General features: G+C 50.1%; 1 protein-coding gene across 1 annotated transcript; it reads left to right on the forward strand.

The window, feature by feature from the left end:
• Positions 1 to 1,659: 1,659 nt before the first annotated feature.
• MCM2 (minichromosome maintenance complex component 2) lies at positions 1,660 to 14,149 on the forward strand. Its single transcript, XM_062585808.1, has 16 exons — positions 1,660 to 1,690; positions 2,118 to 2,305; positions 2,888 to 3,063; positions 3,700 to 3,963; positions 4,973 to 5,192; positions 5,467 to 5,674; positions 6,396 to 6,530; positions 6,759 to 6,950; positions 7,961 to 8,054; positions 8,710 to 8,960; positions 9,221 to 9,347; positions 9,564 to 9,676; positions 9,813 to 10,055; positions 10,836 to 11,018; positions 12,048 to 12,203; positions 13,129 to 14,149. Exons 1-16 carry the CDS (start codon positions 1,685 to 1,687, stop codon positions 13,237 to 13,239), a joined length of 2,667 nt encoding a protein of 888 aa, XP_062441792.1. The 5' UTR covers positions 1,660 to 1,684; the 3' UTR covers positions 13,240 to 14,149.
• The last annotated feature ends 1,155 nt before the right edge of the window (positions 14,150 to 15,304 follow it).

Below are 15,304 nucleotides of genomic sequence, written 5' to 3' on the forward strand. Positions count from 1 at the left end.
TCTCTAACACAGTGGAAGGAGCCTGCCCCATGGATGACAACTGCCTGTTTTTAGTGATGGTTTTAGCTGCCCAAATTCAGCTCTTCTCAAAGAGGCTGAGCATGCCACCTCAAGCACATGACAGCTCAAAGCCAGCACCCAGAGAGAGCAGGGAAAACACAGACACAAAGTCCCCCCAGAAAAGAGACTGTGAAGGAGATGGGACAGAAGATCTGTCCAGCCAGCCAGCCTGTGCCTGGAGAGACAGTGGCACCCCATGGTGACACCAGTTCACCGCAGTAGGTCACTTGGACCTTGCCAGACAGCACCTGCCTTACCACAGGTCTGGTGCTACCTTCTCATAAGCCATGGTGATGTCTAAGAGCCTACAGGCAGAGGCATTTCTGGGGGACCAGGAGCTTCTGGTCCACCCTCAGCACCAGCCAGCACATGGCATGCTCCTGCATCATGTGTCGCAGCGATAAGGCTGAGCTGCTCTCCTATTTATATCGTGATGCTTCTGCTTTGGTATATTAGTGCCAGGCTGAATCATCCAGCTGAGCTCCTGGAAGAGGCATTGCAGATCTATGATTGTCAGCTGCCTCCTTAGTCACTTTTGCTTCTTATGCCTCCTGTTTCAGTGTTACTATCCCACATTTGAGTGCTGCCAAGTGCAGAGACACACTGATATTAAAAGGTTGTCAGATACCCTTCAGAAAAGACAGATCTCCAAAATTCAAACCATCTGCAGTTATGAAAGAGCCTGTGGCTGGAATGCCAGAGTTTTCTAGCTCATGTCCTCGACAAGCAGCAGCCCGTTAGTACGTTCTGTCTCAGAATTGCTCTTCCAGTTTCCATGAGACAGGCACTCTTCTTCATTTCCTGTTCTAAATGGTATCACTCACTGTGCAGGTGCTGAACAACTGTGGAGACAGATATGTAGGTCTTTCAGAACTCCCCTGATATAGAGTCATGTCAGAAAAATAACACCAGAACCATATTCCCACCTCTTGTAATCTCAGAGTGAACCTGTACGGAATAAAGATGATACAAGCAGATCTCACAGGAGTCAGTGCAAACCTGGTCAAGCCAGACTGATTTTGAAATAAAAGGTGCAGACATTAGAATATCTACATGTGAATTCACACTGGAATCTCTCCTGTGACTCAAATTCCTGGCACGAGGAAGTCCAGCGTGACAGCCTGGCGGGAGCAGCCAGACGGCATTATGCTAGGTGTGACAGCGTGTACAACATGGGAATGCCGGCAGGCTGCCAGGCCCCTCATCCCCAGAGCCTGTGGATGCGACGGGGGAAGCGGGGACCATGCCAGCATCCGCTGGGGAACGCGGCATCCCTCCAGGCTGCCCTGGGGAGGCCAGGCCGGAGCTGAGTGGGGCTCGGTGCTACCCCTCGGGGAGTCACTGGCTCCCTGTGGGGCACCTGAGGCGGGTACGGGCCCCTTGGCGGGATGTCCCTCGGGATGGGGTGTCCCCCCGCGCACCCCCTCTCCGGCCCGCCACCCCTTCCTGCCCCCACGCCGCCTCGGGCCAGCTCCGCGCTCCCGCCACGGCGCCTCATGCATATTCACGAGGGGGCGGGGCCTGCGGGCAGCCTATCCATTATTCATGAGGTTTCGCGCGCTTTTGCTGACCACGTGGGTCTCTTTCGCGCGGAATCCGGCTCGGGCAGGAAGAAGCGGCGGCGATGGCGGTGAGCGGCCGGGCCGGGCCGGGCCGGGCTGGGCGGGAGCAGCGGAGCTGCGCGGCGTCGGGCGCGATCCCCGCGGCGTGCAGACCCCGCTTCCGCCTCGCCGCGGGCGTCTTTGCACTGGGGCCCCGATCACCGTCGCGTGGGGTGCAGGGGGGTTTCGGGGGGGGGTCGGAGGATCCCACTGGGGACAGCCTAAATGCCGTGGAAAGTCTCCCCAGTGCCCTGCACCGGCGAAGGGAGCCGGCAGTGGGGAGACTGGAGCCTTTCCCTCCCCCCCGGCTGATTTAGGCTCTGAGGGTTAATCCCCCCTTCCGTGCGTCTCCGTTGTCATTTGCAAGGAGGGCAAATCTGGAAGCACTGAGCGCCTTTGCCCCCGCCCGGTGCGGGGAGGAGGGTCCCGCCGCCCTCACCCGCTCCCTGCTTGCAGGACTCCTCCGAGTCGCAGGCCGCGGCCACCAGCCCCGTGCGCAGTTCACGCCGGGGCGATGCCTTCACGTCCAGCCCCGGGCGGGACCTGCCCCCCTTCGAGGATGAGTCCGAAGGGCTCCTGGGGACCGAGGGGCTCCCCGAAGAGGAGGAAGAAGGGGAAGAGCTCATCGGGGAAGGGATGGAAAGGTAAGGAAATCTGCGGAGCCGGCTCCCTGGGGGTTGTGTCCAGGGATGGGTTTTGCTAAAGCGCACCTGGATGCAGCCGGTGACACAGGGGCCCTTAGCCGTGGTGGGACACCTCTGGTGTACTGGTACCTACAGTGAGGGTGCCAAAGAGCTGCTGGACCGTGGAGAGGGGTAAGGACGACGTAACATTGAAGTCATGGAAGAACAGAACAAACTGCTGATTGGGAACAAAATGCCATTTCATCCAGTGTGGATAAACCTGGATCTTCTCTAGATGGCCTGGGTGATGCACATCCAGCTCAGCTCCTTACTCTTGCAGGCATAAGTTTCGCTGTTTTGTTACTTAGGCAGATCTGCTGGCAAGGTAATAAACTTTACAATATAGAGGCCTGAATGCTGGCATTCGTAACCATGCTGCTGTAGCGTTTTGTACTGCCAGGCATCTTCCTTCGTAAAATGCCTTCCTGCCGAATGTGTTCAGTCTTGCTGCAAAATACCTGCCCTGACAGCCATCCAGCAGTAGTCAGAGATGGGCTGGAGACCTGGAGCCTGGCCTGATTCAGTGCTATCTGTGCGTGCTAGGGACTACCGCCCCATCCCAGAGCTGGACGTCTATGAAGCAGAGGGCCTGGCCTTGGACGATGAGGATGTGGAGGAGCTGACCGCCAGCCAGCGGGAAGCTGCAGAGCGAGCAATGAGGCAGCGAGACCGCGAGCTGGAGCGGGGCATGGGCCGCATGAGGAGGGGGTTGCTTTACGGTAGGTGTACATCAGCTTTTACAGGTAAGCTGATCCTGGGTGGTTGAGTGTAACCTGGCCCTTGTAGGGGAGCTAGTCTCTCTCCCCATCAGAAAGACAAGGAGGTCTCTGGAGCTCCAGCAGCTCAGAGTACATTTGGGTTCATAGAAAATTCTGGCAGTGAGCTTGGTTGGACTCCCCAGGACATGATCCCTTTGTTTTGGGCTTCTGGTTGCTGCTGAAACAAAGTCAGGGTCCCAGGCCCGTATCAGGGGTTTGGGATTGTACCTAGCATATGCTGGGAAGTGTGCTGGAGCTGGTGTTCCTACAAAGACTTAAGTGGGCTGGCTGGGAGGGTCTTTATTTTACTTGGAAGTCCAGGGCTTCCTCCTTCAGCATATTAATGATTGTGTGTGGGTGCTGTTGAATATGAATATTCTTGTTTCCACTCAATAAGGTCTATAGCTACATTGTGAAAGATGTAGGAGCCAGGCTAGAACTAAGCCTGAGTGTGGCTGAGCTTAGGCTGGCCCCCTGTTTGTATCCAAGGCTTTGACTTAACTCTTTGCTTTGAAACCCATGCAATTCAACTGTGACTAGTCCAATGAGTGGGAATGAGAATCCCAATTCTGACAAGCTTTTCCTCCCCACCTTCAGACAGCGACGATGAAGATGAAGACCGCCCTTCGCGGAAGAGGCGGCTGGCAGAACGGGCTGCCGATGGCATGGAAGAGGAGGATGAAGATATGATTGAGAGCATTGAGAATCTGGAAGACATGAAGGGGCACTCGGTGAGGGAGTGGGTTTCCATGGCAGCTCCCCGACTTGAGATCTACCACCGTTTCAAGAACTTCCTGAAGACCCATGTGGATGACCATGGACACAATGTTTTCAAGGAGAGGATCAGCGACATGTGCAAAGGTAGGGCTTGGTGATTACAGGCTCTCTTCTCTTTAGGCGAGTTGCAATACTTCCCAGTGAACCAGTCCATAAGTGGATTTTCTCCACCTTCTCTGTTTGTCCCAGACGTTGAGTCAGCACTTTAAAGAACTCTGATGCTGATGGAAATAAATGAATAATGGAAGCATCTCTACTATCTTCTTTGATTCTGGCTTACTAATAAGAAGGCCCTTGGCGTCTGCTACTCATTAATATTCATACCATAGAAATGCTGGCAAAAATATGTGGGGCAGCAGAAAGTGGTCTGCAAGCTCACAATCTGAAAGAGACAACAATTACTTGCTGTCTATGCCTGTTATTTTCGCACACTGGAAACTGGGTTATGCAGTGAGAGGACACAAATAGACCTTGTGACTTTGAAAATGATGTCAGTGTTGCAGCCATGTATTCTGACTAGGAACCGAGAGAAGCAGCAATCCTTAAGGCTGTCATTGATAACTTTTAAAAACAGAAATTGTCACATCTAAGAGTAATTCATAAGTCTAGCTTCTTATATTTCTTCTTTATATTGGAGCAGAAGCTCCAGAAGCCTGAGTACTGGATCAGGATCAGTATCATACAGCAAGAAAATAAAAGCCATTTGTCTTGTTCCTTCCCAGGAACATAAGACGCGGAAGGTTTTTGCCAGCAATTCAGCACAGTTGTTTCTCCTGTTAATTTCTATTTCCTAGAGATCTGCGGTGGAGTTATGTATTGGAGTGAGGATTCTAAGTCTCAGGAACACTGAGCCTGGGAAATATCTGTGCTGAACTGGTGAGGAGTTTGGTACTGGTAAAGAATTTAGCAGAAAAATAACTGAAAACCAAAAGTTTTCCAACCATTTCAACAACTTGATCTCTGAATATTTTTTGGTGGGAGGTGTAAACATCAGCCAAACCTGCAGAGAATAGGTTTGTCTCTTCTGGTCTTTTGCAGACTCTTTGAAGGGTGAGTAAGTTGCAAATAACATTCACCCCTGTTTTTTCTCCAGAAAACAGAGAGAGCTTGGTGGTAAACTACGAAGATCTGGCTGCCCAGGAACATGTCCTTGCCTACTTTCTGCCTGAGGCCCCAGCAGAAATGCTGAAGATCTTTGATGAAGCAGCCAAGGAAGTTGTGTTGGCCATGTACCCCAAATATGATCGTATTGCTCAGGAGATCCATGTCCGTATCTCCCACCTCCCTCTGGTGGAAGAGCTGCGGTCACTCAGGTGAGCAGCAGAATTACTGGCTCAGGAGAGCTAGACTGCTGACTAAAGTTCTGCATACATCCAGCAGGATGACTGAGCCCAATACAGGAAAAAAATCAGTTTAAGGATTAACTTCAGTGTCCCCAAAGACAAACCACAAACCTCAGGAGAAACGCTTACTGATGACTGTTTCTATTAAGCCTTTAGCAGTTATGCCTTACTGCAAGAATGCCTTCTGGGTCTTCTGCTTTCTCTATGCCCTGCAAGCATCCAGCATCTCTCTCCCTTTCCTTAGGCAACTGCACTTGAACCAGTTGATCCGGACCAGTGGGGTAGTAACGAGTTGCACAGGAGTACTGCCTCAGCTCAGCATGGTCAAATACAACTGCAGCAAGTGCAGCTTCATCCTGGGACCCTTCTTCCAATCCCAGAACCAGGAGGTGAAACCTGGTTCCTGTCCAGAATGTCAGTCTCTTGGTCCCTTCGAAATCAACATGGAAGAGGTAAGAGATGTGGGCACCTGGGAGCCTCTTGTCTGGACAGGGTTATGTGCTTGTCCTGCCCAGGCTGCTGTGTTGCCTGTTCTTCCCACCTGGCCTTGACTCCCTCCCTTTGAACAAGCTTGGTGCTGTGAGAGGGCAGTAGTGCTATATGCAGAGCATAGATCTTGTCTGTTTGAGTTAATGACCTGAATCTGCCTGATTTGGCATCCACAATCCTTTACTGTTTCTTCATTAGTGTTTGGGCTGAATCTTTTGCCACATTCATCTTTGTGGTACATATAAGTGACCTATAAGTATTGTACAAATGCAGAAACAAAGCATCTAGCTCTCCTCCTTCCCAAGTTAGATCAGTATTTCCTGACATTAAGGAAACTAGAGGACAGTAGCAAAATCACTGATGTGGAGATTCTGCCTTCCCTTCTTTGCTCTGATACCTTTGACTTTAACAAGCATGGTGTCCTCCAGGAACCAGTCCAAGATCTGGGAGGACCTTGGGGGCTGAAATGCAAAGGCCAAATGTGGCAAAGAACTTCGCTGTCCTCACGGTTGTCCCCACATCCTAGAACTGCTCCTAATAACCTCCATCCCTTCATGCCCTTAGTTTGTACCCAGGGTCTAGTAAATCTTTGAATGGACCTTTTCCAGTGAGGTGCCTTTGAAAAGCACCAGCACTGCTGATACGAGCCAGACTCGCTTGGTAACTTTTATTTTGTTGCTGCAGACGGTCTATCAGAACTATCAGCGCATTAAAATCCAGGAGAGTCCTGGGAAGGTAGCTGCCGGGAGGCTGCCCCGCTCCAAGGATGCCATTCTCCTCGCTGATCTAGTTGACAGCTGCAAGCCAGGGGATGAGATTGTGAGTAAATTGTTGAAGTTATGTATGAGGTGAGCACAGAGCATTTTTAAACTTGCTGACAATACAATAACATCAAAGGGACCTGAACAGTTGTATCTAGAAGAGTCGGGGAGAGGCATGTGGGTGCAGACACATTTGGACAGCTACTTTCAAGATTGGTATCTTAAAATGGAAAGAAGGGGCTGTTCTGTCCTGTATGGGAACTGATTACCCTCTCTTGGTTCCAAGGAACTAACAGGGATCTACCACAACAACTATGATGGCTCCTTGAACACTGCCAATGGGTTCCCAGTGTTTGCAACTGTTATTCTGGCCAACCACATTGCCAAGAAGGACAACAAGCTGGCCATCGGGGAGCTGACTGATGAGGATGTGAAAGTGATTGTAGGTCTGTCCAAAGATGAGCAAATCGGGGAGAAGGTGAGTCAGTTGCAAACAGGCCTCCTCTTCTTGCTAACAGCCAGCCATCAACTGGCAGCTGGATCAGAGAGTGATGGACAGTATCAGCTGGCATAACGGTAGTCAGAGGAACTTTTAGAAATCCTACTCCTGTTTGAGAGCATCTGGTCTTCTGTAGCTCTCAGACAGCTGTTGACGAGCATGAGTTCCAGGGCACTTTCTCCTTGTACTTTTGGGGATCAGATTCTCTCTCTTCCCTTCTTTCTCTGAGCCTTCCACATCACAGCAGGGCAAAAGACACTTAGACACTATTTATATATGTGATCTTAGTCTTAGGTTTACTTCTGTCTGCATGGAAAGACCTGAATTTCAATACTCAGAAGGACAAAGCTCCTGTATGGGTGCACATGGAACCTCACTTGGGGTGGGTTTGTGCTCTCTAGTGAGAGGATTTCATTCTGTTATCTTGGTCGCACACTTTAGTACTCACTGTGCAATTCCCTTTGGGCGGAGTAGCGTCATTTGAACCAGGGCTGGTTTGAAATCAGTAGTCTCCAGCATCGGGATATTATCAAAATACCCTTGAGAAAGTACATCAGTTATTTATAACAATGAATGCTTGACCATGACGGCAAATCATGTGCAGCACAGTGCATCCAGCTACTCTCATGTGCAGTCAGCAAGTCTCAAATTGAATCAAGGTCTCCAGCTTAGCAACATCTGATAACAGGCACAGCCTCTCCAGTGTGCTCTGTGCACAACAGCAGTACGGAGGCAGTGTCAGGAGTTTCCAGCAGCAGACTACAGAATCTCCCATGGTGCAACAGCACCTTTTTTGTGAAGCTACTTTAGGGGACACTGGGTGGATAATTATATCAGAAAAATCCCCCTCTCGGTGGTTAAAGCACCCTCTGGAAAGAGCAGTATTCTAAGGGGAACTGTAGGTACTGCCTCATAGTGCTTTTCATGCCAAATTGTGCCTAGACTGAGCAATGGTTTTCTCCGGACAACTTACCAGGTTTTCCTTTCAGATTTTTGCCAGCATTGCCCCATCTATTTATGGGCACGAAGATATCAAGAGAGGCTTGGCTTTAGCTCTGTTTGGTGGGGAGCCCAAAAACCCAGGTGAGTGTCACTTGTATTTGGTGTCACATGGTGCTGCTTCATTCAGCTGAAAGCAAATGAATTTGGGGTTGTCTGCATTATTGCAATGACAGTGGTTAGAGTTGTCTGTATATCTTGGTGACAGACAAGGTAACAGACTAAGGGATATCTGCAGTGGAAGTGTCTGTTTTTATCACACAACAAGTTTGGTGTAGGAGTTGAAATGCTAAGACTGAAAACAGCTCCTGCTGCAAACCTGGGCAAATTTTTATCTGTCCTCTTCTAGGGGGTCAGGTTTAATGCCTCTGCGGAGGCTGACCTCTTGGCATCCTGATTTCTTAGAAGGAAGTATTCAGTGAGGTTAGAAATGCTGCTTTTCACGCCTGCATTTTAAAAAGATACAGTTGTGGTGGGAAGTGAGAAGGTTCTGCTTTGGATTCTACATGCTCATGTGCCACTAACTTTGGTTCTTCATTACTTTGGTCTTTCTGAGTGCTCTGAACTGTAACAAAATGTGACAGCATCCAAAGCTGATTTTCCCTCAGCTTCCCTGTAGAGTGTTTCCCTTGTCTGCTCTTAGCCTTACCTTCAGCTCTGTGGCCTACGGGGCAGGGCTGCTATTAAGGTGTACACAGAGGACTCAGCTGCTTGTGTGTCTCTCCCATTTCTGTTATAGGTGGCAAACACAAAGTCCGTGGCGACATCAATGTGCTTCTGTGTGGTGACCCTGGTACTGCAAAATCACAGTTTCTTAAGTACATAGAGAAGACATCTAGCAGAGCCATCTTCACCACTGGCCAGGGTGCCTCTGCCGTAGGCCTCACAGCCTATGTCCAGAGGCACCCGGTCAGCAAAGAGTGGACTTTGGAGGCAGGAGCCCTTGTGCTGGCTGACAGAGGTGTCTGCCTGATTGACGAATTCGACAAGGTGAGTCCCAGCTTCATCGTCTCTGTGGGAAGGCTGAGCTGTGGATAGACTGATTGTAACCTCTGCCTTGAGGAGGCACTGTAACTCAGGCTACCATCCCCCAGCCAGCTGGGGTTTCTGCAGTTTGGTTAGGCCCTTTGCTAGTCCGTAATGTTGTATGCTGTCTTGCCAGAGCTTCCCACACAAGCTAATTCCCCTCGGTGCATTGGACAATGGATGTAGACATAGATTCAGTTCAGGTCATCCTTGCTTTCTCATAGATGAATGATCAGGATAGGACCAGCATCCACGAAGCCATGGAACAGCAAAGCATTTCCATTTCCAAAGCAGGCATTGTCACATCCTTGCAAGCCCGTTGCACCGTAATTGCTGCTGCCAATCCTATAGGTAAGTGCTGGGGGACCACAGGACCATCTCAGGCCTCCACCATCAGTCAGTTGTCACAAGAACTGCAGCTTTGCTTTCCCTGCCTCTGCTTGGTTTCTGCAGTCTGGAGCAGAGAGCAAGCAGTAAAGGCTGCCCGTGCAGGAAGTCTGTGTTTGCTTAAATGCTTCGCCCTTGGAGAGTCTATGTTTGACCTAGAGGTTTGTCTTTGTGATCCAGGTGGGCGATATGACCCATCGTTGACTTTCTCGGAGAACGTAGACCTGACAGAGCCCATCATCTCTCGATTTGATATCCTGTGCGTGGTGAGAGACACTGTGGACCCTGTGCAGGTACAGGCTGTGCTGTGAATATGAACTTGTGCTAGGCTCGTGGTGATGCTGTTGGGATATTCAGCTGCAAATGGCCACTGTGTTTTGCTGTCTACTGAGTGACGTTTGTTCCCATTATTCCACTGTTCTCTTGTAGGATGAAATGCTTGCCCGATTCGTTGTGGGCAGCCATGTCAAGCACCATCCAGGTAGTAAGGAGGCAGTGAACGGGGATGCCAATGAGGTGATTCTTCCCAATACATATGGGGTTGAACCCATTCCCCAGGAGATCCTGAGGAAATACATCATCTATGCCAAAGAGAAGGTCCACCCCAAACTCAATCAGATGGACCAGGACAAGGTAGCCCGGATGTACAGTGACCTCAGGAAAGAATCCATGGTGAGAATACTGAGAAAAAGAAGAAGGAAGTACATATCCAGATGGCAAATCAGCCACTGACTGCTCCAGCATAGGTTGACACATTCTAGCTATTCACATCACAAGAGTCTGTGCCACTTTTTTTGTGGGAGAGAGGCAGATACAGTGGTGTCTGCTGAATAGATGATTCATGATCTAGTGCAGTCTTGCCTGTTGATAATCCATTGACTGGACACATATTTAAGTGCCTGCTATTGCAAGGACTTCTACTGTGGCTGAATCTGGCAGACCAATGGGAGATATCAGTATTAGCTCAGCCCCACATTCTCCTGGTGCACAACAGGGATTCGTTCTGCATAGAAATGGCCTTCTCTGTTGTCCATGGGATCTCTTGGATTTGTTTTATCCTCTCCCTTCTCTTCTTATTCCAAAAAGAGGAATTTGCTAAGGTCAGAAGGAAATTTTTGGAGCTTGGGCAAACTGGATTTTTATTGTTCCTTTAACTCCCCAGGAGGTAGCAGGGGATTGCTGTACCTGGAAAGGCAGTAAGCAATGGCAAAGAGAAACCCAGAGTAGCATCCTCTCACACCTTGGTGAATTAGTATGTTGAATAGGAGAGCCTTTTCTGCTCTGTGCAGATGTGCCAGCAGGTGGCAGAGCCTCCTTAGCCTGGAAGGGTCCTCAAAGGCCCAGGAGCAGCTCTCTATGGTAGCAAGTAGGTTCTGAGCCAGACTAGCCACCTTTCTAGTCCCATGCTTTTTATTTTGCAGTAAGAAGTTAATCCCTCTTCTCCCTCCCTAGGCAACTGGCAGCATACCCATCACCGTGCGTCACATTGAATCCATGATCCGGATGGCAGAGGCTCATGCCCGCATGCACCTGCGGGATTATGTGGTGGAGGATGATGTCAACATGGCCATCCGAGTGATGTTGGAGAGCTTCATCGACACGCAGAAGTTTAGCGTCATGCGGAGCATGCGCAAGGTGGGTGTGTGTCTGTTGAGGGTTGTAGCTGCACCCTAGCCCCCATGGCTTTGACTGCAGCCTCTTTGGCTGCTCTGGCCATGGGAAAGAACTCAGCCAAGCTCAGCATGGTCATGTCCTACAGGGCAATGTGGTGTGCCTGTGTAAATGGAGTGTTGAGAGTCTGAAGACACTGCTACATGGCTGTCCTCAGTTAGTCTGTGGTGGGACACACAAACTCTCTGAGGAGCTGTGCTTTGTTGAGGCTGAGAGATGTGAGGCATGAAGTGTGTCCTGAGTCTCTGTGTCCAAAACACTGCAGTTGCTCTCCTTCTCTGACCTCTTTACTCCTCTTTTGGCACAGGACTCCCACTACTTCTGCTGCCAGATAACGGTTATTGAGACAAGCAGGCAGTTAGTTTCTTCACTGTTTTTCTGTGTACAGCTCTAGGGCTCCTCAGAGGACAGTTAACTACAGTGTGGCCCTCACTGTGGTTTAGTACGCAGGAGTCTGCCCTTTTCTCCAGTAGCAGGACCTGGCTCTGAACAGCTCTTGGCTGGCTGCAGCCTGGCATTTATCCACTCTAAGAGCTTGCCCTCAGTCTGGGCAACCCGTGGCCTCTCTCTTTGACTGCAAAGAGGCAGCCAAATGCAAGCGTCTGCTGGGGAGGCACAGGGCAGTCTCGGCAGAGAAGCTTGTCCTTCCCTCCCCCCATGGGCAGCCATCCACAGTGATACACAGCCAGCCTCTGGGAGGCTCCAGGGCTGGTTGCGTGGCCCCTGCAAAGATTGCAGACAGTGGCAGGTTTGAGAGTAGCCAGCAGAGAAGTGTCTTAGCTATTATGGGACTGTTGTGTAACTGCACGTGCAGGTGGCAGCCTGGCAAGGCCTCAGTCCCTTAGGAGATGTTACGAGTGCAGGTGACAGTGGTGTCATTCGGTTCCCCTTGTACTTTGTGGAAGGAGGGTGTTGGTTGGTGTCAGGCACGGAAGACCTGCAGTGCGTCACTTGATTCCTAACTCTCTTGGCCCCTCTCATCCTCCCTCCCAGACATTCTCTCGCTACCTTTCATTCAAGCGGGACAACAATGAGCTGCTGCTGTTCATCCTGAAGCAGCTGGTCGCGGAGCAGGTGATGTACCAGAGAAACCGCTATGGGGCCCAGCAAGACACCATAGAAGTCCCAGAAAAGGACCTAGTGGACAAGGTATGGGCGTATTGTAACAAGCCTTCTTGGGGGTTAGTGCCCATTCTCCTTCTGCAGCCTCACAGGGGTGCTCTCAAACCTGTAACTTCACTTTCTGAGTTATGGCACCAGAGAAGCCTCATGTTAATCAGTTAAAAAAAAAAAGAAAGAAAAAGAAAGAAAAAGAAATGGGACTGCTTCATCTGTCTCTGCCTTTGTCTTGTCTGAGAGTGCTATCCTCTTCCCCCTCAGTTCTCATGTACCCCTTCAGAGCTTTCGATTTGGAGCAATAAATCCTGCAGTATGACTGTTACTTTGCAGGTGAATGAGGGAGGTGAAGGAAGTGAGTTTCTTGGCACTTCCATTTAAAGAAAAAAATGAGCAGAAAAATCTCTGCTTCTGTGAACTTTCCCAATCGATACTGGGGGTCATTCTTCTCCTCCCTAATGCGCTCTCATCTCTGTGCAGGGGATGCATTCTTGGCTTCGTGCCATTCCTGGCTGTGCATTTACCTTGCTTAGTACTGAAACAGCATTTCCTTCCCTGGTTCCCACTTTTCTGCTCTTCACAATGACTGCACAAAGTAACTTCTCCCTCCAGAGCCACCAGCCTCATGCTTGCCTCTTCGACCTCCCCCAGTTAGAGGTCACCTGCAAAACTGACTCCCACTGGGAGAGGTCTTGGGGGGCTCTTGAATAATACTTGTATTTTAGCTCTAGTGGAAGTAAAAGGACAAGCTGAGAGCAGGCAGATGCTGAGCCAGCATCCTCTCTTTGCTCAGCTCAGCTCTGCCAATGCTCCTTCATCCTGACCTACAGTCTCTCCTGCTACTGCAGTTGTGGTTCCTGCTGAGCAGAGATTGCTGACTGTCAATTTGTGTGAGGCATCTGCTATGGAAAACCACATGGTTCCTATTTTTTTTAATAAACTTATTTTCCCCTTCCAGGCTCGGCAGATCAACATTCACAACCTCTCTGCCTTCTACGACAGTGAAGTGTTCAAGATGAACAGGTTCAGCCGGGACGTGAAGCGGAAGCTGATTGTCCAGCAGTTTTGAGGCTGGCAGTGGAGTCTGCCACATGCTCCTATGAGATAAAACCTCGGTGTTGCCACCCACCCGGGAATGCTACAAAGTAGATCATGATCCAGAGGGACTAAGCTGTGCACTCTCTTGCTTGTTCTGTGCCTTATGGATTAAGGGAGTGCTGAGCTGTTGAAGACTTTGTAAATAGAACAGAGTTAAGTAGTTAAGTGCCCAGCTAAGTCTGTTTAGCAACTTCAGTCACTGTTTTCCTTGTAGCTGAGCCCAGCAGGGAGAAAATTGCTGGCCACATAGATGGCATGTTTGCTCTTTACTTGTCCCTAGCTGTTATGGGCTCATCTCCAGGAGGGGCAGAGAGGGAGCATTAGAAAAGCATTTGTCTGTCTTATCCGTGCCCCTTGAATTGCAAGCACCCTCAGGGATTCTCTTTTCCCATCTCTGGCGACTGTGCAGCCTGCTGGGTGATAATTGAAACTGCTTTCAACTCTCCATGAACCAGCGAGCCTCTCAGCTCCAGGCCTTTGTGCCTGACACTTGACATTTCCCCAGGTACCCACATGGGTTGACCTTGTGCTTGGTTTCTGCAGGAGAACGGAGGGGATGGGGGAAAAATGAGAACTTAAATAAAACATAACTGTTTCTAATATTAGAGGTGATCGGTATGGGCAGTGGAAGCTCCTTCAGTACATCCTGAGGCAGCATCCAGAAACATAAAGGGAAGGGCTTTCCCTCCTTCATTGAGTGCCTACTCTGTGCTGCTGTGAGCAGATGTCCTTGTCCCCTGTGCTGAGGATGAAGTACCCCAGTTTTGTTTTTGAGAGTGGTGGAGAAGCCCTGAGCTGGAGGGGTTCAGGAAGAACAGGGTGGGCTGAGTGTTGGCACACAATTCCCGTATGTGCATTTTGAATACATTTGTTTCTCAATACCCTTGTGTCTCCTACTCTTTTGGGAGTTTCTGCAGCTACAGGGAGGAAAGAAAAGTAACTCAGCAACCTGGACACTGTACCAGCTGCCTAGCAGTTTGCTGATGCAGGAGGAGTTTTATGTCCTGGGATTCCCATCCTTTGTTTGCTCTTGATATTAGCAGGAATTCTCTGTGGGAGTGGAGGAGGATAAATCCCATCTATGCTGGTCTCTCAGCTATTGCCCATCTTCGCTGTGGAGGGATACCAAGAGATAGTTGTCCACAGGACAGTGTGATGAACCATTCCCACCCAGGGCCTGCAGTGGATTCTTTTCCATCTTAACAGCTTATTGGAGCAATGATCCCACTGTGGGACTCTGTCCCATGAATTGCCTTGAGATTGTCCCATCACAGTATATATCTCCTACCTCACTTCCTTTCCAAGTCTTTGTTTAGACAGCCTTGATTTCATGTCTTGGCAGCAGTTTGAATTCCAGTCTGGGAGAAGTAGTAAACCCTCTCCAACACACAGCTACAGTCGGTAGCGAAAGTGCTTTGCCTGACTTACAGTTTTGAGGGACTGTAAGGCATCCCCAGCCTCCTCCCACCTTTGCTTAAGTGAATTTGTAAACTGTATGGTGCAATTCTGGGCTAGCCAAGCAGACCATGTTCCTGGCTGTCAAACTGCAGAGTTTGTCATGCTGATGTGCATGTGTGTGCGTCCCCTCAGCTTGGTTGTAACTCGAGGAGCAAGCAGTGCTTGAACCCTGCTGGGGGCTTAGCACATGACTCTCAGCCTGGAACTGGCTCTGCGTGTTGCCTTTTCTGTCTGCCGGCTCCCTCCTGTGTATTTGTTTAACTATTTTGGCTGTTTTCTCCCTTCCCACTGGGTCTCAGTCTACTAGGCCTTTCTGCAGGCAGCCTGCAGAGGCACTTTTCTGGCATGCCCTCCCTGCCTGAGCTAGCCCTTTGCTGCCTGAGTGCATACACAGGTCAGGTGCGTGTGTATGCTGGGGATGGCAGAGCTGCTGCATGCCTGTAACCACACAGTGAGGGTGTGCTTAAAGCTGGCATGGTCCCTAAGGACTGGGGTGCAGCACCTCACCTAATGCCAGAGGCTGTGGGCAGAGGCAGGCCCTGGGGAGAGCAACCATGAGTATTCGCAAGCTGCATCCG

Source organism: Rhea pennata, chromosome 12 (genome assembly GCF_028389875.1).
Source record: "Rhea pennata isolate bPtePen1 chromosome 12, bPtePen1.pri, whole genome shotgun sequence".
In the NCBI taxonomy this organism is placed as follows: domain Eukaryota; kingdom Metazoa; phylum Chordata; class Aves; order Rheiformes; family Rheidae; genus Rhea; species Rhea pennata.